At 37.4% G+C, this 24,197-nt stretch overlaps 1 protein-coding gene across 21 annotated transcripts in view; it reads right to left on the reverse strand.

Annotated features, from left to right (window-relative positions):
• The window catches only part of lrrfip1a (leucine rich repeat (in FLII) interacting protein 1a), a 41,267-nt gene extending 17,312 nt beyond the window's left edge, over positions 1 to 23,955 (reverse strand). For 19 of the 21 annotated variants that reach the window (XM_057335597.1, XM_057335596.1, XM_057335593.1 and 16 more), the window contains exons 1-2: positions 23,430 to 23,955; positions 7,138 to 7,224 (exon numbers count right to left, since the gene is read on the reverse strand). In XM_057335597.1, coding sequence (XP_057191580.1) covers positions 7,138 to 7,224; positions 23,430 to 23,519 — 177 coding nt within the window. In that variant the 5' untranslated portion in view covers positions 23,520 to 23,955. Of the gene's footprint in view, positions 1 to 7,137; positions 7,225 to 9,437; positions 9,559 to 23,429 lie in introns of those variants that run through there. The other 2 variants (XM_057335582.1, XM_057335576.1) reach the window with 1 other exon arrangement.
• Positions 23,956 to 24,197: the final 242 nt, after the last annotated feature.

The following is a 24,197-nucleotide window of genomic DNA, read 5'->3' on the forward strand; positions in this document are numbered from 1 at the left end:
CAAGAGAGGATCAGACAGACATATAGACCACCAAACATACAGACAAGAGAGAGAGAGAGATAGGGTATGGATTATTTCCATAGCAGAGCACAAACCAAGTGGAGGATTTTGGAGATATAAAGGCAGTAGGAAAGGACAGGGAAAGTTTGAGCAACCCAGCCAGCCCGGCATCACGTTATCTTGCCTTAGAAGTAGACAAGGCTTAAATATGTTGCAAACATATCTGTAGCTCCCATCAGGAATACTATAATCTGAATTATGTCATGCGGTTGCACGTGTTCAGATATCTACAGGCGCATGGGAATATGTAGAGTGGTCATGTGGCCGGGTCTATGGTAACAGGATTCTTTCCATTGATGTTTGAGGTTTCATTCACTCACACCATCTGCAAGTACTAATACAGTAGTAGTGCACTTGCAGTACATTAATACACAGGTTAGGTTTTGTTCCACTTGTTAAGAGTTGGCATATGACCATACAACATTTCCCCCTGCTATTGCCAAAACTTAAGTTTGAACTGTCTAAAGGGTTTCTTATGCAGTTATTAGGGAAAATCTGAGATGAAAAACATTTTTATAATGTAGCACAGAGCACAGTAGCATTTTTGCACAGTTCCTACAAGGTCTTAAAATCTCACCTAACTGGTTTTCCCATGTGCATTTGTTGTAAATTTCCTGTAATAATTCATGAAACAAAATCTCTTCCTGCAAGCACTCTTTAAAAGGTCTCTCACTGTACTGCTCTTTTGCTCCGTCCTCTCCACCTTCCCATTCCTCCCAAATATTTACACATGATGCCCATCCACAACTGATTCAAGCTCTCTCAAGATGCCAATGACGACTAACCGACACACAATTCTAAATATGAACTTTTTGTGGGCCTCCAGCATCTTAATATGTTTCAATTCACATTCACAATCTTACACAGGTTATGCTTAATAACCTAATAATGTTTAGCGTAAAGGAAATGATAATGTTTCATCAAGGGAAATGTCACACAGATCAATATGTTTCAGTTTGGATGTAAACACATAATCAATGTGTGCACACCTCTGTTTGTTTTGACACAAAAATAGATGAAAAAACGTTCAAATCATATGTAAACAAGGTTTGCGTGCTTGTCACTAGAATGACCTATTTTGATGGTTGCTTGATTACATTGTTATGCATGCAAGCTCACTCATTTTTCTTTAGTTTCTGCACCCTCCCAGAACTAGTCTAAGAAAGCAGAGGTGAAAAGTACTTTTACCCAAGTACATTTTCAAGTATTCGTACTCTATCAGGGTGTTATTACTTTGGAAAACTGTCACTTCTACATTTTAAAGCATATATCATACTTCTACCTACCACTTTTCATAAAAAATGTTTGCGCTTTTTTACTTTTAATACTTAAACACTTTACTAAAGTACTACTTTTTTAAAGGTCCAGTGTATGAAATTTAGCACCATCTAGCGGTGAGGTTGCAAATTGCAACCAACGGCGCATACCACCGCTCGCCCCTCCCTTTCGAAGCACTACAGTGACTGACACAGGACTATGATGTTGTCATGTTTTCGCTTCTTTGCCGAAGGAGATAACGTATTTACAAAACTCGCTCTGTAGAGCAGTTTGTCCATTTAGGGCTACTGTAGAAAACATGGCAACTTACATGAAAGGGGACCCGCAGTGTATGTAGATAGAAATTAGTGATGCACCGAAATTTCGGTTGCCGAACATTTTCGGCCTAAGATGGCATTAATTGTTTCGGCCAAAAATGGCACTAATTGTTTCGGCCGAAAAAGAAAAATAGGTCGAAATAAAAGCCGAAATATCCAGCTCCCGCGCCTCTCCCTTCAGTGCTCGCGCTGTTATCAAAGGACGATCATGTAAGCACGCCACAACAAAGGCTTAAACTAATAAATATAACAAGAACACCTCAAAACCAGTGGACAGAAAATGACACGCAAGCTCTGTGTGATGTGCGTGACTGGCTTTATGTTTCTTTATTGTCGGCGATCACGCACATTGACTCGTGCGTGTTTTAAAGGGGTCATATGACACGGCTAAAATGAATATTATTGTTTGTTTAGATCTAATGCAATGTGTATACACGATTTACGGTTAAAAAAACATCAGGTTCCAAAGCAATTGTACTGACAGGTACGCCCACCTTACTTTCGTATACATTTGAGCGATCTTGGTCAACTCATACCACTAACTGACGTAGAGTTGTGGGGATTTGGTTACACGAGGCGTTTCAGGCAGGTCTGGGTTTCGCTTTTAGATAGAATGCATCTTTTGTTCCAACACTTTAATTTTAGCAATTTTACGTGTTTAATACATGCATGGGCAACTTATAACACACCAACTACAAAGAAAAACACGTATTGGTGCCATATGACCCCTTTAAAGCCGAACTTTAAACGTAACAAAGCCTTCATATGTGAATGATCAGCGGAACGATCCGTCAGTAACCGATGATGTAGTCCACGTGGACCGTCATCCAGCAGGTGCTGATATCACTGAAGCTCATTTTAAGCCTGTGTACATGAACAGACTCACTGCCCCTCTGTGTTCTGCGTGTTGTTTTCATTAAAATGATTGTGCACCATATTTAAACTTCTTGTATTAGCAAGAGCTGCTGAATTTGACTTTAAATTGACTACTGTTATGCATATAACAATTCCAGAATAATTCTAAAACTAGAATGATTGTTTAGATGATTGGTAAAAAGATATATGTGATTGTGTTGCCATGACCAAGGAAAAATAATATATTTTGTATCGTTTTAAAATATGTTCTCCTTAATTTTTGTGGGTTTAAGTGTGTGGACCTTTATTAAAGGTGTGGACCTTTAATACTTAAGTATTATTAATACTTAAGTATTAAAGGAAATAAAATCGACATGTATTTGAGAAATGTAGTGGAGTACAAAGTATGAAGTTTTTGTTCAAAGTAAAAACTCACACAAAGTACAGATACTTGAAAATAAATAAAAAATCACTACTGTCCATCTCCCTAAGAAACTAGTTTAATGTTTGAAAACAACAATGTATGTTATTACGGAATTTAACAAGTCTTGCCTTGTACCAATAATAATACTAACAACAGTAATTCATAACTAACTACATCAGACAAAAAAGCATGTGACTTCGTCATCTCCTATCCTACAGCATTTGGTCAACTACACCCTTATCAGTCACAAAACCATCTTAATAATCATCAATGATCTTTGAAGATTGGAGAATGTTCCATAAAGTCAGCCAACCGATAAAACCACATTCAGATCATCTCATGCTGGTTCAACTAGTATAACAGGCAAATTATTTACACACAAAGCCTGTATTGTACATTTCTAAATACGCATCTAGTAAATTTATGCTCACCTTCCTCAGCAGAGGGGTTCGGGGATGCCCACCGAGCGCCTCCCTTGCCCCTCTACTCGAAAGTCGTCTAAAAGCCGTCCTGACAGTCTCACTGCATGTCCATCTACCTCAGGTCTGAGGAGTACAGACGCTTTTGAAATCCAAACCAGGTAGCCAGTGTGTGATTCATCGTCATGAAGTCAAGCTTAGGTGAGATTCAAACCAATTCCACAAGTGACTGGAAGCTACACTTCAACCATTCATAAAACATATGTGAAATATCCATATCAAAACCGAAGTCTATATTCCATCATGACAGGGTCAAGCCTGACTCCACATCCAGTTAGTGAATGGGAACAAGATGTGGGTTGGAAAGAAACCTAATAATCCTCTTTGAGACTTGGCTGGAGTTTTAAAGCTACAAAATGCACGCACACACACACACACACACCCTCAAAATTCCCCCACACCTCCTGATCAGACTGGACTTAACTCTGAATGTTAGTTAATCCCTCAAGTGTGACCTGGGCATATGTGAAGGCTCAGTGTTTATCTTCATTATGTAAGATTTGTTGCGTCTGTCTCAGGTATCGAGATAGATCTTTCTAGATTTCCACCTCTGAACAATCTAAGTAAATGAAGATAACAATGCTTCAATCTCTTAATACCCAACCAAGACGTTACTTGTAACCCAGCTCTTAAATAAAAGGAAAGTTCAACAATCAATTGCAATTTTCGAGCCAAGTATCAAAAAAGATTGACAAAATTAACCATCGTCTTAAAAACAATCAATAAAGTTTATACGGATGTACGTATAATGACCTGCTGTAAAGAGATTGAGAGTGACCTGTAAACCTGCGTCAATATAAGGGGTGAAGTACAGAAAGCTGGAACATGCTAGAACAAAATACGCCACACTGCATTTGTATTCATGCTATTTAAACAAATTTCTTACACGCCAGAGTGAGAGCAAGTTAAATAAAGCAACTGTGTGCTACTGTATAACATACTTTTTTATATACAAACTGAGGGGCAATTCAACGTTTTTTTGATCATCTGCACACAGATGCTCGCAATGCAGCCTAACACCGTGTCTACACCAGACACCACACCGCTCCACATCCGGTGTGGACAAAATTTTAAATTCTAATGGGTTCTAATGCGTTCTATTGTCACGCCATGCCGCATCTGGTGTAGACACGGTGTTAAATTGCATTCAAGACAGATTAAAGTGATCGTTCACCCAAAAATGAAAATTCTGTCATCATTTACTCACACTTTTATCATTTCAAACCTGCATTACTTTTTCTTCTGCAGAACACAAAAGAAGATATTTTGAAGAATGTTGTTAACTGGCCACCATTCACTTGCATTGGTTTTGTGTCCATACAATTGAAATGAATTGGGGCTAGGACTGTTCGGTTACCAACTTCACATTTTCTTCTTTTGTGTTCTGCAGAAGAATGAAAGTCATAAACATTTGAAAAGAGGATGATTAAATGATGACAGAATTTTCATTTTTATCACTTTAAATACAAAAAATAAAACAGAAAGACCATGAAATGTTGAAACTTGCACTCTGAAATATGTTACATATACATTTCTGATCCAATGTGGAAATTCAAACGCCCTCTTGGAGAACTTGACCTGGGCTTTTATTAACTGAACCTGATCCCTATTACCAAGCCAAAACATGTCCTTCAGACCCCAGTGCCCACAGATGCAGATTAAACAAATTGAACACAATGGGCTGGCAGTGTTATACAGTAGCAAGTCAACAAGGCTTCTAGAAAATCATAAATAATTTATTTAACTTTGGTAGTTGAACACAAAAGACAAAGCAGTTTAACATGTTGAGTCTTGAGTCTGTCAGAGGAAAAATATTTCCCGAAATAATAATTTAACGGCAACCAGTTCTGCACTCTTTCATTTCTCCAATGTTCCAGCAAAACTGTGACGCAGGTTGTTTACTTCTGAGATGCATCACTGCTTAACCTTTGACTCTTGAGAGTGAGTGTGGTGATTATCACACCAGTAAAAAGTTAAAAAACATGCTGGGCTTAAGCAGGTAAAAGCTGGGGAAGGGCTTTTCCATGAGCTAAAGCTCTTCAGACCTTAGACTTACAGGATAAGTCATGTCTGACACCAAATATCCATGCACAATACTTGAATTAGAGCAAATATTTTCTTAAGCGGTTTTAAGTCTCTTTGTGAGATTCTCTTATTTTGTGTTGTTCGTTTTAAACGTATTTAGACTATTTACACAACAGTTAGGTCCGGTCTTGGAATTTGATTGGACAGAAGATGTTTCAGGAATAATGAAGGACCAGAATCTCTTCACATCAGAAACCAATGAAACAATACAATGACAAATTGATCAGTACAGGTGTAGGTAATAGACCAGGGTGTATTCAGGATTCATGGAGCTAAATTTAATACTTTTAAGACCTTTTTTAAGACTCTTTTCATACATTTTAAGTCCTCTTCGCCACTTCAAGTTTTAACCTTTTCATTAGCGACACTTTAATTTACATTTAAATACTGATAGCACAACTAAACGGTCTTCGTTTGTGATGACTCATTATTAATTCAACATAATTCAGAAGGGTGGGAACAAAGCACAAGTGAATTAATTGAGTGACTAACCCAATGCAAAGTTTATTAGAGAGAGAAACCAGCTTTGTGGCTAGCACTTAGCATGTGGGACCGGACAGTGTTGATCCCCAATCGAGGCTACGCTAATCGCCTTCCGACACACAGAGCGGTACGACTCACGGTTATTCCCAGAGACGACCCTCAGCCATGGTTCCAACTCCTTATCCTTCAACCATTTGCATGAAAACTTGCATTTCCTCATTAGCGAACGACTTTGTTTAACAACCAGGTGTAAATGGACCTCCCACTATTCACCTACGCAATGGTTAAAGTCAGGCAAACTTTAGCATATGACCTCTTTGGACAAATATGAAAAGATGACACACAATTTAATACCTTGCAAAATGGCATTTAAGACTTTTTAGTACTTTTTAAGGGCCTTAAAGGGGTCATATGGCGGAAGTACGTGTTTTTCTGTGTTTTTGGTGTGTTATAAGTTGCCCATGAATGTTTTAGACACGTAAAATTGCACAAATGAAAGTGTGGGAACAAAAGATGCATTCCATCTAAAAGTGAATGCTTAACCAGACTTGCCTGAAACGCCTCGTGTAACCACACTCCGGAGAATCTACGTAACTTCGTAACATGATTTGACTAAGACCGCCCAAATCTACACGCAGTTAAGGTGGGCGTAATTGTAAATCTCATTGTATCTGTCAGTACAATTGCTTTGGAACCTGATGTTCCGAATATGGTAAGAGGCGTTACATTACCGTGAAATGCTTGCAGTATTTGACCAATCACTACGCACTGGTGAACTGGCCAATCATAGCACACCTCGCTTATCAGAGCGATGAGCTTTGTAAAAAATCAACGCGTTTCAGAGAGGCGGGGCAAAGAGGAGATACAAACATGCACGGTATGTGGAAAATACAACGTTTTTTAAACTTTAAATGGTGTATACACATTGCGTTACATCGAAGACAAATGATAATATTCGTTTTAGCCGTGTCATATGACTCCTTTAATTTTCTCTAAATTGATTTATCACCTTTCAATACTTGTTAAGACCAAGCAGACACCCTGTTGACACACACACTTAAAACCACTATATCACAAAAATATATTACACAAGACCAATCGTTGTTTTGAAGTGAAAACATTTATCAACAGCTCAAAAAATTGTGTGTTTCTTCACCTCTTTCTGTTGTCTCTCTAGTTCTTTCATTCTGATCTCACGAGCTTCTGCACGGGCCGCCCTCTTAGCTGCCAAACGGGCTTCAGCCTGCAGGTGGAGGTAAAGAGAAACAAAGACATTCAATTATAGCACAGAGACCATGAGCAATTTCCTAAGAGCAAAAGTACTAAAAGGTAATTTATCAAATAAATAAATAAAAAAAGCATAACTATGAAACCATTTTGGAATTTGGATTTTTGTTTTTTAATTTGGCAACAAAATCTTTCTAGAAAAAATAAGGATAAAATTTGGATAAAAGAATCATATTTTCTAGAATGTAAATTCAACAATGAACGAACACAGGAAAATTTCATTAAAATGCACGTGTACACCCGTCATAACATTGATGTTTTGTAACAGTGCACTCCTCTGCCTGCACAAGCTACAAGTTTGTTTGTGTTTACATGAGTGTGTATTTGTGTGTGTGCTGTATATGTCACTTCAGTCCATCACATTAAAAAAGTCCTTTTAAGGAAAAGAGTCCCTCTAAGGCATGAGGAGATGGAGAGAGGGGAGGAGAGCAAGCACACTTCCTTCCTGTATATGACGGCAACAAAATGTGGTGAAAACCCAAAAAAACCCTCAACCCCAGTATTTCCTCAAAGAGACCCTCCCAAAGTGACGACAGTACATTAACTCCACCCATCTCTCTTACTACAACAACTCCTAAGGATGCAGACATGAATTCAGAGGAATTTGATCCTAAACAGCCTAACGGGAATTCATAAATATTTTATGAGGTGGCTAATTCGTGAAATGTACGATCTGAATCGCATGATTTAATAATGTTACATTTATACTAGTACACTTGTTTTAAAGCATTTCATTTTAATTTTTATTACCATTTCAGTGCAGTTTTGCATTGTTAATTACAATACAGTAAAAAATTAATATACTCCATTAAAATACAGAATAAAAGCCTTCAGTCCTAATGAAACAGAAACTAAAGAACTGTATTTAAATGAAGCCATTCAGCGTTTAACCCTCAGCTAAAGAAAGGGGGCCTATTCATACAAACCCACATATGCATTCCTGTGTTTGTTGGCTAATGGAGAAGTCTATAATAACTTGTTGTTCCTGAGTAAATGTTAGATCATAATCTTAAATTGGCTTTCCGTCCTGGATGCAGTCGCGCCTCCTTCTGAGGAAGCAGCTGCTGTACTGCCCAGTAATCTTGAGAATTTGAAAAAGCCTTTCTGAAACAACTATGTCGCCAAGGTAAATATTTCTACAGTTTTAGCTACTAGTAACAGTGAGAAAATCATGGCCTATTATTTCTTTTAATTTTAGCAGCTCGTCTTGGACTCATTTTTGTAAAAAAGAAACTGACCAGCTTTAACACATTCTTTACAAATTCTTTCAAGAAGTACGACGCCACAGATGTGATGCCCATTAAGAGAGGCAATGAGGAAAAATAAAGGACAAACTGGGAAAATTCATTCATACGGTCATCACTGAGATTTACAAAAACCTTTCAACATCATTTAAATGGGAGAATGACAGCACCTCTGAAAATGAAATGTCCAAATGTAAGATACAATTACAGTATATTATATATCACTACTGTTTGTAAACAGGAAGTGTATGGCCGTTACGTTAGTCAGTACTGTTGTAATGAAGGCAGATAATTATTTATGTGAACTTCCAAGGAGACCAAGATATCAAAACAACTCCCAGCAATTAAACAGCTGTCTAAACAAGTTTATAACAGGTTCTTACTAAGGTAAACACACATTATGTGTGCCAAGTAAGGTACCTGTGCATTCATGCACTAAAATAACTAGGTATCCAACTAAAAAGCCTTTACCTTATGAGAACTTCTCAAACAATATTTTATTAAAAAAGGCACTAAGACTAAACATAAATAGCATTTATCAAGAAATGCACTTATACAACAGGGTGAATGACTGGGTAAACAAAACTATGCTTTTTTGACCATAGCAGGAAGTCAGAGAGCTGAATCACTCACAATCAACCCTGGATCACAACCTTTTTGCACTATTCACAGCATTCGAAATGCTGATGCTATTAACACGCGGCCATAGCTGTTTCTGAGCTAATGTGCAAGGCTTGTGATTAACAGAACGAATAATAAGCATCCATATCACTGCATTAAGTAGTTGTGAAACAACTTTTCTAATACTACGTATAAAATACGAAAGATTAAAGTACATGTTCAAATGCATATACAAGAACGAGGTTAATATTTCTAAAAATGAGTTATATTTTTCATAACTTACATTTATATAAAGTCATAGTACCTTTTTGCAGTTATCAAAGTAGACTAGTATATCAGTCACGGTGAGCATTTGGAAGCCAGGGTCATCTGCATCTTCCCCCATCATGAGCTCTCGCACTTTCTTATCACAGAAAAGATACAAACTGGCCTATTTCACACACCTCTCTCTTCTCACACCCTCCTCAACAGCTATTTTTAATGACCCAAATGGAGCGGCCTCAATCAAAATACCCCAAATGCTCTAATTTAATGAAAGTTCTGAATGGGACAGTTCTCAACGGAATGGAGAGCTAGTTCCATCGTGTTACAGCCGGACACAGACACAATCTTATGCTGTCTGATAAACCACTCCTTTTAATACAAACATGTATTAATGGCTCTAAAGCGTAAAGTAAGTTTATATGAAAATGTGGGCATTTTATCACACATTCCTATATTCCCCAAATGTAAAAAAAGCGAAATTTGGTGTAATTTCACAAATTACGATTGAATATTCAACCAAAGAAATAAAAAAATGATGCACAACAGTATATGACAGATAAATGATGTCATGTACAGCCAAATCTCTTTGGGGCCTTTTAAGGTACAGGCCAAGCTTAACATTCAGAAGTCCCTGAGAGTTTCTGATGAATGCCAGGACAAATCCAGAGTCCAGAGTTCTTATCTGTTGACATAAATGCCACAAAATAAGATCTCCCACGGCCCCTGGTACAACCCTGCCAAGCTGAGTGGGTACAGTACATTCTAATCAGATGGTCCCCTGTTTTTAGGAAAATATGAAGGGCTGCCATGTTAACACAAACACAGGAAAGGCAAAACAAAGACAAGTTACATGAGTCCCATGAAGAAAACTGATGTGGTTCAATGATTACATGTGCTTTTGCATTGGAGGTTATAAGAAAATCATAAAATGGAGTAAAAAATGAATGCATTAACTACAAAATGTACGTAAACTAATCACGTAAATTTAATGTATCTAATGTTGAAACAAATAACATTTAAAATGCGGTCTGTCAAAAGATTAATCGCGATTAATCACATCCAGAACAAAAGTGTGTGTTTACATAATGTGTTCTGTGCATAATAATTTTGTATTCATAAAAACATGCGCATACATGCATATACTCAAGAAAAATATGAAAATATTTTTGAATATAATTTATTGATAAATATAAATAAATACATGTAAATATTTCCTTATATACACATGTATGTGTACTGTATGTGTTTATAAATACTAAATTAATGTGCACAGTACACAGACATATTATGTAAACACAAACATTTGTTCTGGTGGATGCGATTAATCGCTTTACAGCCCCATTTAAAATGTTCATTTTTCATTTTCTGATCTTCTGTGTGAGACATAAACGGTATTTCTCTGTTAAGTGTTAACGTAAGAGCCAGACAGAACGGAACATATGAGATCACTAAAGGCGTCTCTGCTCTGCCCATAACACCTACATAAACTGTGCCAGTCTGCCATGTCAAACAAAATCCAAACACTGTCTGATTTGTATGTGGTCGATTTATATTTGAAGAGGTCTCTGAGTTCTGTGGCTAAGTTTAATATCCAAAGGGGGGGGGGGGGGGTGTTAAAAAACCTAAGAAATGCAAAACAGTTATCCATGTTAGGCTACAAGAATATGGTATTTGGGGGAATTTAGTCCTACTGGGAGCAGAGACAGATGACAAAAAAGAAGGGGGACAAAAAGGAATTGAGTCGTTTAAACGACTATTATCTTGTGATAATAGTAAATTCCAGTATATCAGTTATGAACCTCGGATGTCGCTAGGAGGAGGAGGACCTTAAATTACACACTCCACCCTTATAGTTCACACCCCAATTTTGCAATAGTCACTTAATATGGGTACGTATCCATGTTATTGATAAATTTGCAGCAGTGTGCACATCTCAAATGACCACACAAAAGCAACTCTTGACAAAATTAAAAGTCCTTTGACACAAAGTGTTTGGCCGGCAAAAAAACACTTGCTTCACCAACCACAGAAGTTACTCAAGACACACCATGAGCCTGCTGAAAACTGTTGAAATGTGAGAAAAGAGCATGATGAGAGAGACATCAGCTCTCTTCCGCTCATCTACTGATCCCTATATGTTCAAAGACATTCAATGTGCTCTGTGTTGAAATGGCCTAAAAATGTCTGGCCACGAATAATCTGGGTTTACGCTGCAGCTAATAACGCTGTTATTTTTATGGAATCTTCCAATTCATCAACCGATATTTACACATCAAACTGTTTCACACCAATGTATACGTGTCAAACAGGCAACAACACAAGCAACTAGTCAGAAAAAGTACGAGTCTAGAACAAGCATTCCTTTTGCCTTTGGCAAACAGTCTTATCAGAGCAAAATCCACATTGGTGACCTTTGCATTAAGTTAATAAATCACAAAACATCAACCCTTTTCCTTCTCTGTATTTGCTTTGTTTATTTGTAATCTTTTTTTAAGTTACATTTTAAAAAATATCTAAAAAATATGTCAAAGACACTGCAGAATGGTGACAGGAGCATGAACCCAGAATGAACCAAAAACACATCAAGATGAGGATACTATCAGGGGTTAAATTGGGCCGGGGTCACCCGGGGCGGTGTTATGAAGCGGCACTCTGTCATGCCACAGTATAAATCTCAAGCTTAAGTAACAATATACTTTTTTTGTCAGTGTATAGACTTGCATTGATAATTGCGGAAAAACGGATCTATATGCAACCGTTGCATATACAGTATCTCACAGAAGTGAGTACACCCCTCACATCTTAGTAAATATTTTATTATATATTTTCATGTGACAACACTGAAGAAATGATACTTTGCTACAATGTAAAGTAATGAGTGTACAGCTTGTAGAACAGTGTAAATTTGCTGTCTACTCAAAATAACAACACACAGTCATTAATGTCTAAATCGCTGGCAACAAAAGTGAGTACACCCCTAAGTGAAAATGTCCCAATTTAACCCCTGGATACTATGATGTTTATTATACAGAGCATTATTATAGTAATAAGTTTTGTTCTAGGCCTAGAAGAACTGTACAGTCTAACATACACTACAAACGCCATTGTGTTGTGTTGTGTCATATCACATGCAACTTTGTTTATTTGATTTTAAAGGCAAAGTAACAGCTGGTCAGATTAAGAACTATTTCACAACAACTGACTATATATTTTTTTACAAATGGATCACAGTGTGTTCCATGGGGCAATTATTGGTCTTTAAATGAATAAGGAAAGCAATTGTGATAATCTACAGGGGCCGTCAGTGATGTAAGAAAGAGGAAGAAAACCCTTTCTGAATACTCGGCCTTATATGGAGAGGTTCCATTCACTGAAAAATGTCAGTATGCAAAAAGCTCTGACTTAAGTGTACGGACATCATTTTACAGTTTTCTATGCAGTTTTTAGGTGTCTTGATTCAACCTGCGCTTACAGTTATGCAACAAAGCCCCTAAAAAAACATTTAAAGAAAACCATGTTCTTGAACACAATCTAATCTATTGACATCCTGAAGCAGCACCTTATGGTTATCATTAGAGATGCACCGAAATGAAAATTCTTGGCCAAAGCCAAATAAGAACGAAACATTTAGCCGAAGGCCAAATACCGAACATGGCTTTTTGCATTTCTTCTATTTATTTAGCACATTTTTTCACTATTGCATAAACTGAATGGTCAAAATGTGTTTTTTATATTTTGTCTTGCTTTTCAGTATAATACAATGTAACTTCAAACAAACTTGAGCAAAACAAGTAGGCTAAATTAAAACAAAAAATTGAGCCCTCTCCTTCTTAAATAGCCTATATTAGGCCTACAGTGTTTCCCATAGGATTTTGACAGACTTGTGGCGCTGGTGACGTTACAAACTAATTAGCATATTTGTGATGTCATCACGTCGTGTTAGTGTTAGCACTTATCTGTTTTTCTTCTACTCTCTTATCTGTCACATTATACTGTATTTTACAACGGGATGCCACCAGCAGTCACTTTAACCGCTGCTAAAATCCTGATTTATAAACGCAAAATTTTTTCGCCCGAATATTTTCGGTTGCCAAACATTCTGTGCATCCCTAGATATCATTAACCAGTGATAAGTAAGGAATAATTGAAGACGCTTCGCGTCGTGGCCGCATTAACACCTCGGGTCGTGCATTAACTTTCAAATAATTGAACGGACCGGAGTCAATTATTCCACTTATACCACGGTTACCACACCACAGGACATTGTTCAAATGTTTAATTTCAATGTCTGCCATGTTATCGTCTTTAAAATGCTGTTGATGGTAGGACTACTTTCTTGCGCATCTCATTTCCGTTAGACCGAGCCGACTCGGATGCTTGAGCCACGTGGTGGGTGGGTGTGTATGTGTGAGTGAGAGATCGAGAGATCACGCTCACAACTGCGTGTTTGCGGTAATGTGACAAAAGGCAGTGATAATAAATCATTTATTAAATCAAACTTTTGTCTATCAAAATATATTTGTTATCAGTTATAAGCAGCATGAAGAGGAAAAGGAACCAGTAGGCTATCGTTTTTCTATTTAGTTATTTTATTTACTCGATTTCAGTATATGTATTTCTTGTTTTTGAAATGCTTGGTTTATTGAAATGAAACTGCACACGTTTCCATTAACAGTAAAGTTTGACATTATAAACGTCAGATCAAGAGCAGGATGCTGTGTGCGGTGATGGATTCCTTTGTGTAAACTTGGCGAAGTGATATGGAACGGTTTCAGGGTTTTTCCTGCATAGAGAAATTGGAGGCGGCCGCCTCCGTCAAATGTCGTGCCGCCTCAGGCTCTCGCCCAAATTATGTTGCGAGTCTTCACAAGAAATGCTGCATGCATTTAACAGACTGTCATTTGTAACTGCAGTTGCAACATTACGCCACAATCGAGGCGCTGTTTCGTTATCAGCACACTGAGGCGCTAAAAAGAGTTGCAGAACAAGAGCCAGCCGGTGTTTCACGGCTGTTTGTTTTGCATCCAAGTATGTTTAATTTCTTGAAATGTATTAAATTAAAATGACGCACATCATTGTAATGTCTTTAGCTGTGCAGTTGGATCATTGAATCAGCATATACTGTACACAGCGAGTTCGCCAGTATGAACGCGCATTGCATTCATACAAAGGAACACCTTCATAGGTTTACTGAAAACTGAAAGTTAATACCCATAGAACATTTGTCAAATAATCAGATTGAGGAATTCAACAGACCCGTGGTATAAGCAGGTGTTAATGTGTAAACATGCTGCAGTTACTGGTGTGTGTATATAATCATGTTTTTAAAATTGCACATCAATGTTTTTATAAGTGCAAAGATATAAATCTCACAACATCAACAGTCAAACAGCTTCCATCTGACATCCCAACAGTCTGAGCCCAGATTAATCATCTAAACACCCTCCAGAGTTCGGAGTCTGGCTCCGATTCACCTGGCACCCTAATCTGCTTTGAAGCTTCTCAGGTATGAAACTAACAGCTAGGGTCACTACAAGTGGCCTTTTAATAGCAATGGGTGCAAATGGGCACAACCTATTATGTCTTATGAATTTATGCATAGAGAAATGTGTAAAACTTCATATTTTATGATAAGGTAAAGATTAGTAGAGGAGTCTGGCATACAACCCGTGCTACCTCCTGCTAATTTTATGTGTGTTCACAACAATAATTTGTGTATATCCTCTTACCTACTCATTTAATCGTTGTCTAATCACAGTTCTGTTTTCCACAGTCTACACACCTGTCCTCCCAATTTAAAACAATGAATGTGTAAATTCCACATATTGTTGAATGTAATTGTTTAACACTTAAACATTGTTGCTATTCTCGAAATTCAATAGTACTAAAATGATCAAATTTGTGCGTGCTTTGGAGCACATTATACAGTACAGACATCCTGTGCAAAACACACCCATTTTTAAAGGACCAGTGTGTAAGATTAGGAAGGATCTATCAATAGTAGGGATTAGGGCTGCAGCTAATAATACTCGATTGAATAATCGAGTATTCTACTGATTTTTCCATCGATTAATCGGGTATTTGGATAATAAGTACTTTTTATTTATTAAAAAGCAATACTAAATATACAAGAGAAAATAAGACAGGTCTCAAAATGAGTAAAACAACTAATGTTTTTATTACTGAAATAGCATACATTAATATCTGTGAAAACTAAACCCATTTAGTACATTCCATTGCCATATTAAATTCAAAATACAATATAATACAAATATATAAATAAGAAACATCAATAAAAATAGAAAGAATAATTTCAAAAGTAAACAACGAACTTCAGCTTATGCATGATGCATTTAGTTTATATAAATTAGTTGTAGTTTCTTTTTTTACTATTAAATAGTAATATATAGCCTGACTTTATTTTGGCAGGTTGTCGGAAGACGCTTATTTTTTAGTATGTCTGTTTCTTCACTCAAACAATAACATGTTCGTGAAATAAACTCTTAGAGCAACTCTGGAGGTGAAGTTCATGTCCTCATTCAGCGCAGACGCAGACAAATTCATGAGCATCACGCGTGTAGCACGTTAAACTGTGCAGTTCATTCACTCAGACCAGCCAGATGACATGTTTAAATAACATGATTCGGCATCCACTAGTCCGAATCTAGTTTTATGGACTCCATGCAGCTGGAAAAAAAGTTTCACTCGCAAAATAGACTAAAACTAAGTAAAATAGCAGTTCACCATTTCAATAAGCTATCACTTATTTATCAGCATGAGAAATAGGTGTGAGCGTGTGAACAGACTAAAATGCGTGTGTCTCACGGTGAATGCGTGAGACTTGAGAGCCCTGTAACATGAATAAGTTTAGCGGGCTGTGCGTCAGTAATAACGGTCCGTGGGGGAAACGCAGTGCTCCGTGTGTACTGTAGTTAAATGGATTAAACAAAGCTTCGAGGCAACAAAATTTGCCTCGATTTTTTGTATTCGAATTACTCGAGGAATCGTTTCAGCCCTAGTAGGGATGCCACAATTCTCAATATAATATGAAGAGTTTGGTTCCAAAATGAGAGAACTGTGTTTTTATTTTTATTTTTAAATCATGTTTTTTTATTATGTTACCATGTTTTTATTGTGTTAGTTAGCTGTATTTTTTGGGTTATTATGGCTTAAATCAAAACAAACCAACTGCAGTTTGATTGATATTGGAATATTGGAAATTGGAATGCACAATAAAAAAAACATGATTTTTGAAAAAAAATAAAAACACAGTTCTCTCATTTCGGAACCAAACTCTATTGAACCGTTCGGTACGACCTCCAAGGCAATACGCATATGTGAATTGTGGTTCTCCGGTTTTGCGTTTAAATAATTTCCGTGCGTTTTCGGTAATCATTTTTTATAGTTACATTTTAAAAATATGTCAAATCCAACCACAAGATCCTCTGCAAAGGTGACGGTAGCATGAACCCAGAATGAACCAAAAACATATAGAGATCAGGATACTATCAGGGGTTAAATTGGGCCAGGCCGTTTTTGGCATATTTTTTCAGGCAGCCATTTACGTCACAGCAAGACAACATGGAGATATTTCTAAAATCGCTGGCAAAAATCAGAATTAAATAGCATTTTTCCGATCAATAATTAAACCTGACATGAACTGTACCCTAACTTTGGTTTGTTAAGTTTAAATTGTGCTTAATCATGTTTTTCAAGTGGGATGGTTTTTCTTGTTAATATCATCTTTGGCCTTGCTCATTGAGCGGTAGTGTTTGCAGTGTTCAATGCGCACTGCATCTGTCTGTTTAATATCATTACAGCAATCGCAACTTTGCATTTTGCTATTTTAAATACACTGATACGCTAAACCTCTTCAATAAGCTTATTTTACTGGCATGTTGATGAATGGTAAACAGAGAACTGCTGTGAGCTGCCAGTGTAAATCTTTAATTTATCTTTATTTTATATTATTCAATACACCAGGTACAATTGTACCAATTGTACAAGTAGATTTTTGCTTAAAGAGAATAAAATACTGTAAGTCAAGTAAAATAAGTAGAACTGCAATAAAATAATTTTGGCTTCTTAACTTCTTACTGTTCCTGTCACATAAGCATAGAATAATGAAAAAACACTTTTAATGTTCCAAGCCATCAGAACCGAACTGAACCTAAAACCGTGGGGAAAAACCGAGGTACGTATTGACCCGTGGGTTAAATAAATTGTTGCATCCATAATTGATAGAAATACAATATAATATACAAAACTGTGTCTTCAGATGTGTATAAAGACCTACATATTGAAGCGTTTTTATTACCTTAGCATGAGCTATTTCTATCTACATACACCACAGGTCCCCTTGCATGGAATTCGCCATGTTGTTTCTACAGTAGCCCTATACAGACAAACTGATCTTCAGAGTGTGTTTCGTAAATACGTTATCTCCCTCGACAAAGAAGCAAAAACGTGACAACATCTTTGTCCTGTGTCAGCCACCATAGTGCTTCGAAAGCAGTGGAGTGAGCCGTTGGTTGCAATTCACAACCTCACCTCTAGATGCCCCTAAATTTCACTGACCAGTCCTTCGCCAGATGCATTAAGGGCTTATAATGGTTTGCAATTCAGCATATCCATTAGAACGACATTAGAAGTAATTCAGGGCAAACCTGTTAAAAGAATGTGCACCACAGCTCAACTGAAATCTAGGTGACAAGTGCAGTAATAATGTTAGAGCAGGGCTGTAGACTGCGACTAAATGGTCGCATTTTGCAACTATTTTTCCTGCTAGTGCGACCAGTTCTTCTTAATGGTCGCACCTGTGCGACTGCCAAACTGATTGCAAGCGGTGCATTCAGTAACACCTTGTTCACATTACAAGCGACATGATCCCATTCATTTCCATGGAGAGCTGGCGACTTCCGGCAACACGAGCAGTAGCAACCGTTGCCGACCGGATGGGGCGTGTCTAGCGACGCGACAAAGTTGAGAAATCTTCAACTTCATGCAAATGAAGAGCGACTTTCAGGAGCGACAGCCAATAGGAAGATGGTAGAGCTAACGTGATCAGTGGATGTCGTCACTCAGGCAACCACTAGTGGGAAGGGAACGCCCACTAGCTACCTAACCGCCAACCCCTGGAGACTTGCAGCAACAAAGTCGCTTATAATCTGAACGCAGCATCATATCATCTATCAGTGCTAGGGCTGTCACGATTATGAAATTTGATTGACGATTAATTGTCTAATAAATCATTGCGATTATGGCGATTAATTGTCTGTTTTAGGGCTTTGGCGATTATGACGATTAATTGTCTGTTTTTGAGCTTTGACATTTAATTCTCATTCATTTTTGATTCAGCGATTGAAACGACCATATTGTTCTGAATACAAGACTATGTTTTTTTCTTGGAAATACATCAGAAAAAATTGGGTCATCATATATTTAAGGTTTAGGCTTTTACCTGTCAATAATACAACCACCAAATACTTGTAAATGAAGTAAATTGATCAGGTGTGAATTGAAGCCACCATTAAAATTTGATTTCAAATTTTTTCTCACTTGCAAGACTACAGTAAAATTTTACTTGTGTGTTAATGAAATTTTGGTAGACTGGTTTTCACACTGAGATTTGCTTAAATAATATTAAATTGTACAGCAGGTAATTTGTATATGTTTTAGTTTTTTTTTTAAGTGATTGTGTTGTGGTGGTACATTTTACAAGTATTCCCGTGCTTTAGTAACAATATATACACTAAAATATGCAATATGCAGATGCACTACAGCTCCCCCTAGTGTCTTCTATAGAGATGTGCGATAATTGCGATGATCCGAAATCATCGCGATGAGGTCAAACAATCGCGATGAGACGATTATTTAATAATCGTGACGGCCCTAATCAGTGCCCCCGCCCCCAAAGACGTAATGCATGGGTGTAGGCGCATTTAATGCTGAAGGACTGACAGAGCAAATGAGTGAAGTGCTCAATCTTGAAACTGAAATAAATATGTTTTGCCGCCTGCAGAATACAAGAATTGCCCCACCTAAGGTACAAAACAGCAAAGATAACGAAATGTGTTGCGTGTATTGTATACATCTGAAGCTAAAGCAGGACACATGCGTTTAAACTTTAAGCACTATACTATTGTAAAGCTCTCTAACAATACTACAAAGCATACAAAATGATCTGGTTCACCAAATCGAACTGAATCGTTATAAAAGTTCCACTAGGCACTTAATCACAAATTACTTGAATTACTCACTTTCTGGCGTGTCTGACAGTCCCTCTGACTCGAAATAAACCATTTTATTATTCACTTACTCCAGTACTGTACTGAAGTGGGGTGAAGAGAGAACCAATGAGCGCGGTTCTCGTTCTCGACAGTTTCAGCAGTTTTCAGATCACTGAACTGGGAGCTGTTTCTTTCGGACACGTCCGATTCAGAATCGATGAGACTGCGCATGTGTGTATTTTTTAAAGTGGATTAAAAGCTTGCAAGAGCTGGTTCTTTCGGACATGTCCGACTGTGAGAACCGATGAGCTGATGATAGTGAGCATGTGTGATTCACCGTGAGGCTACGGAACACTGGACAACTGAAGCTGTGCTAATGCTATGAGCGCACATGAACAGAGGACTTAAATATATGGAGAAATCTACCAAAAAGTAAGTTTATTTAATAACAAATAAATCGCTTTGGATTATGCATGGATCTTATAGTTTCTGTAAAATGCTGATGAAAATTAATTTATTCACTTTATATCTTTAAGACTTAAAATATCATAGTTTGCACATCACTGTGTCTGTATTTGGGTGCTTTAGTTGCAAAACTTATATGTAAGTAACATGTCAGATCAAGACGATGATGTGGTTACTGACAGAAGTTAACTTATGATTACTGGTTTATATATTTAAATTTGCTGAGTGTTTTATAGACTTTTGAAGCGTTAAGACATGGCAAGTGACACCGTGGCGTCCAGATGTAAAAGAATCGGTGAACCCGTCTTTTGAACCGGTTCATTGAAACAAACTGTCCGAAAGACCTGGTTCGCAGAAAAGAACCGGACTTCCCATCACTACAGTATAGTGCGCGAGCTCTTAAAGGGGAAGCAGCATAATAAAGATCTCTGTTTATTAGGGCTGTCACGATTATTAAATAATCGTCTCATCGCGATTGTTTGACCTCATCGCGATGATTTCGGATCATCGCAATTATCGCACATCTCTATAGAAGACACTAGGGGGAGCTGTAGTGCATCTGCATATTGCATATTTTAGTGTATATATTGTTACTAAAGCATGGTAATACTTGTAAAATGTACCACCACAACACAATCACTTAAAAAAAAAACTAAAACATATACAAATTACCTGCAGTACAATTTAATATTATTTAAGCAAATCTCAGTGTGAAAACCAGTCTACCAAAATTTCATTAACACGCTAGTAAAATTTTACTGTAGTCTTGCAAGTGAGAAAAAAAACAGACTAGAAGCTTTTCTATGACTGATAGAATTTTAATGGTGGCTTCATTTCACTCCTGATCAATTTACTTCATTTACAAGTATTTGGTGGTTGTATTATTGACAGGTAAAAGCCTAAACCTTAAATATATGATGACCCAATTTTTTCCGATGTATTTCCAAGAAAAAAACATAGTCTTGTATTCAGAACAATATGGTCATTTCAATCGCTGAATCAAAAATGAATGAGAATTAAATGTCAAAGCTCAAAAACAGACAATTAATCGCCAAAGCCCTAAAACAGACAATTAATCGCCATAATCGCAATGATTTATTAGACAATTAATCGTCAATCAAATTTCATAATCGTGACAGCCCTACTGTTTATAATGTCCATCAAACAACAAAGGAAAAAAAACCACTAACTTATATTAAAGGAATTGTGTTCTCTTATATGAGTTGTTCACATAAAATAAAGGAAGAAAGTAGCTTTAAGATAGATGTGCTTTAAATATGGTGTTGAGAAGTGTTGAAAGAGAGTTTACATATACAATAAAAAAACATTAAATCATAAACAATGATTTGTATCAATTTCTAATTGATTTATTAATATATTAAACACGTTGAATAAGGTTTTAGTGATTCTTTTTTCTTACCTCACCCCACGACTCTGGTGCTACCAAATTAAGGGCTGGTGCCACCACCTGAATAACTTGGTAGCACCAGTGCCACCTCTCACAAATGTAGGTCTAGAGTCCTGTACAGAAATGAGCTACTGATGAGCAGACACTCAAAACTCCACAGAGCATCTGGAGCTGCCCTGCGCTTAACAAAAACTTTGAAGAATGTGGTCATTAACCAAACACAAACAGATGCAAACAATCTGTTAATGTCATAAATTTGTCCCACCAGATTCCACAACTTGCATGCATGTAACTAGAAAGAGAAGCAAAGCAATGAATCAATGTGTTGAGTAGCTACTGTTTTGCTGGGAGTTGTTTTTACAGGAAATGCCTCATTCATGCTCTACCGAGGCTCTTGCATCACACAGTTCACATGGACACACTTTAAGTTAAGTTAAATTAGACACTACCAGAAGAGCACAGTTTGTAAACCAGGCCACTGAGGACTATTGATGAAGATATAATCTGTGTGTGACTCCACTGCATCCATTACCAGATGCGGTACTCCTGCTCAAAGTAATGGTCACAGCCACAAAACTTCATGTCTGGTCTTGAACAGCTGGCCTTTGAGGGCTTTCTATTTTTAAAGCTCTTGTTACAGAATCAACAAGCACATAACGACATATCTACATGTCAGAGGCCAACAAGAATGAGGCCACAGCATATCAGCATTAGCTGCAGGTACCAGGTGAGTAAAGGTAACTTGAGAAGCACAGACATTGGTGTTCATATCTTAAATTATTTGAAATTATTTTTCATTTACAAGACAAACAGGTGGTGTTGGCATCATAAAACAAATCTTTAGTATTCATACTGAAATTATGCAAATTTGAAACGGCATCCTGATTAGATGTCCGCCAACACACTAGTACCGTTTCACCAGAATCTCCCCCATATAAACCCTAACAAAACTCAAATGACTGCTAAAGAAAACAAACGTAACTAAACGCAACTGAGAAATCTACACTGCAATATATCGAGTCGTTGAAAATGAGGAGCTCATGACCACAACATTCATGAGCTGTGCAACTCATAAGACGGTTCAGATTTCTAAAAACAGTGAACACACTGCACGATTATGCAACACTGTGCAGCAGATGTAGTTTCTGTGTTTATCAGCAGTCAAACAAAGTATCCGTTGAAACGAATCACGAGTAAACATTCACACACAGCGTATGCATCACTGACTGTATTTCACACTATAAAATGAGAGGGCAGTTATTGCTGACTAGTGTGAGAAGGCTTCTCTTCTGCCAACCACTGGGTGGATGTGTCAAGCAGATACACTATTAATAGAACTAAACACACAGTTTAACTGTCTTTGAAAACACATGCTTTTAACACAAGAGTTCATTATTCACGGTGGGTGTCTAAAGAGGGAATTTTAAACATCTTTTTGCGGCATATCAGTGAAAAATTTGACTGGGCCAAAATAATTTCCTAAGCAGTCAAAATGAGGGTTTCCTCGTCCACCATGAACTCAGCACCTGTTCCAGTACATCAAACCAGCTAATGTTGCTCACTGGCAGCACGTTGTAAAAGTTTAACAACACAAAACAAATTGAAAACAGAACAAAACTTTGATCAGAAAAACAGCTCTGGCATCAGAAATGTTAGCAATTTGCTGGACAACTAAAAACTCACAGGAAGAAGACATGAGAGGAAATGATCTACATCTTGTGAAACAGTGTTAATATTTTACTAGGGCTAGATAAAGTATTTTCTTTTTCAATTACTAAGTTCTGAATAAAACTGTCTCCCTAATATTTGGTTTAATAAATAAATCATTTCATTTACGAGTTTGAGCCATGTGGCTTTCATCTTTTTCATTGGCGGCACTTCAGTGTTGTTACATACATCGTTTTAAATTACTCTTAAGCTATGACTTTACCTCTCTTGCAATAACGTTGAGGGCATCTTCCTCAGCCGTCAAGCCATTTTTGCTGGTGGTTCGTTTACGTCCTGGCCCTTGTGATCCCATTAGTACAACCTTTAGTAAATCCTTCTAGGCTATGAGAAACACGCGTTTGCGCTGTATACTTGAGACCCTGATCAATAAATACGAATCCTTAAAAGTACAAAACAAGAATATGTATATCCAGTTTAAAGCGTTAAACAGAAAGGCTACGCTGTGTGGTTGCCGACGAAGTTCATTGCGTTACATCCGTCTTCTGCGCTCTTCCTAGTGCTGTACTTTCAAAGAGCGAAGAAAGTCACCGGTGCAGAGTGCGCAAAGACGTATTCATGACACACGTGTTGCCCCCGAGGAGCTGCCAGAACGGCTGTAAACGAGCTGAAGTAAGTCAGTTAGAGAACCGGACTGTTTTCAGTGTGGCTGACAGTATTAAAGCTGGCTAAAACGTTCCCCCTGTTGTTTAGTTCACTCTTGGTGTGCGCAGATCGACTCGAGCGCCTGTTCTGAGCGAGTTGGGGGAGTGACAGGCTCCCACCCTCCTCGCTATTTTTAAATCATGGCAGCGGTCTAGTGCTAAAAACAGAAACCTTATCGTGCACTTCTAGAAGTCAGACTATCAGTAGTTTCACACCGTTCTCTATGACAAACAAAATATTATGTTTGTTCTTAAAGTTAGGGTTAGTTTTGTACTTTTATAGTAGGCTATGACAACATTTGACCACAATATCAAAATGTACAAGTCTA

The sequence above is a fragment of the Triplophysa rosa genome, linkage group LG6, assembly GCF_024868665.1.
Source record: "Triplophysa rosa linkage group LG6, Trosa_1v2, whole genome shotgun sequence".
In the NCBI taxonomy this organism is placed as follows: domain Eukaryota; kingdom Metazoa; phylum Chordata; class Actinopteri; order Cypriniformes; family Nemacheilidae; genus Triplophysa; species Triplophysa rosa.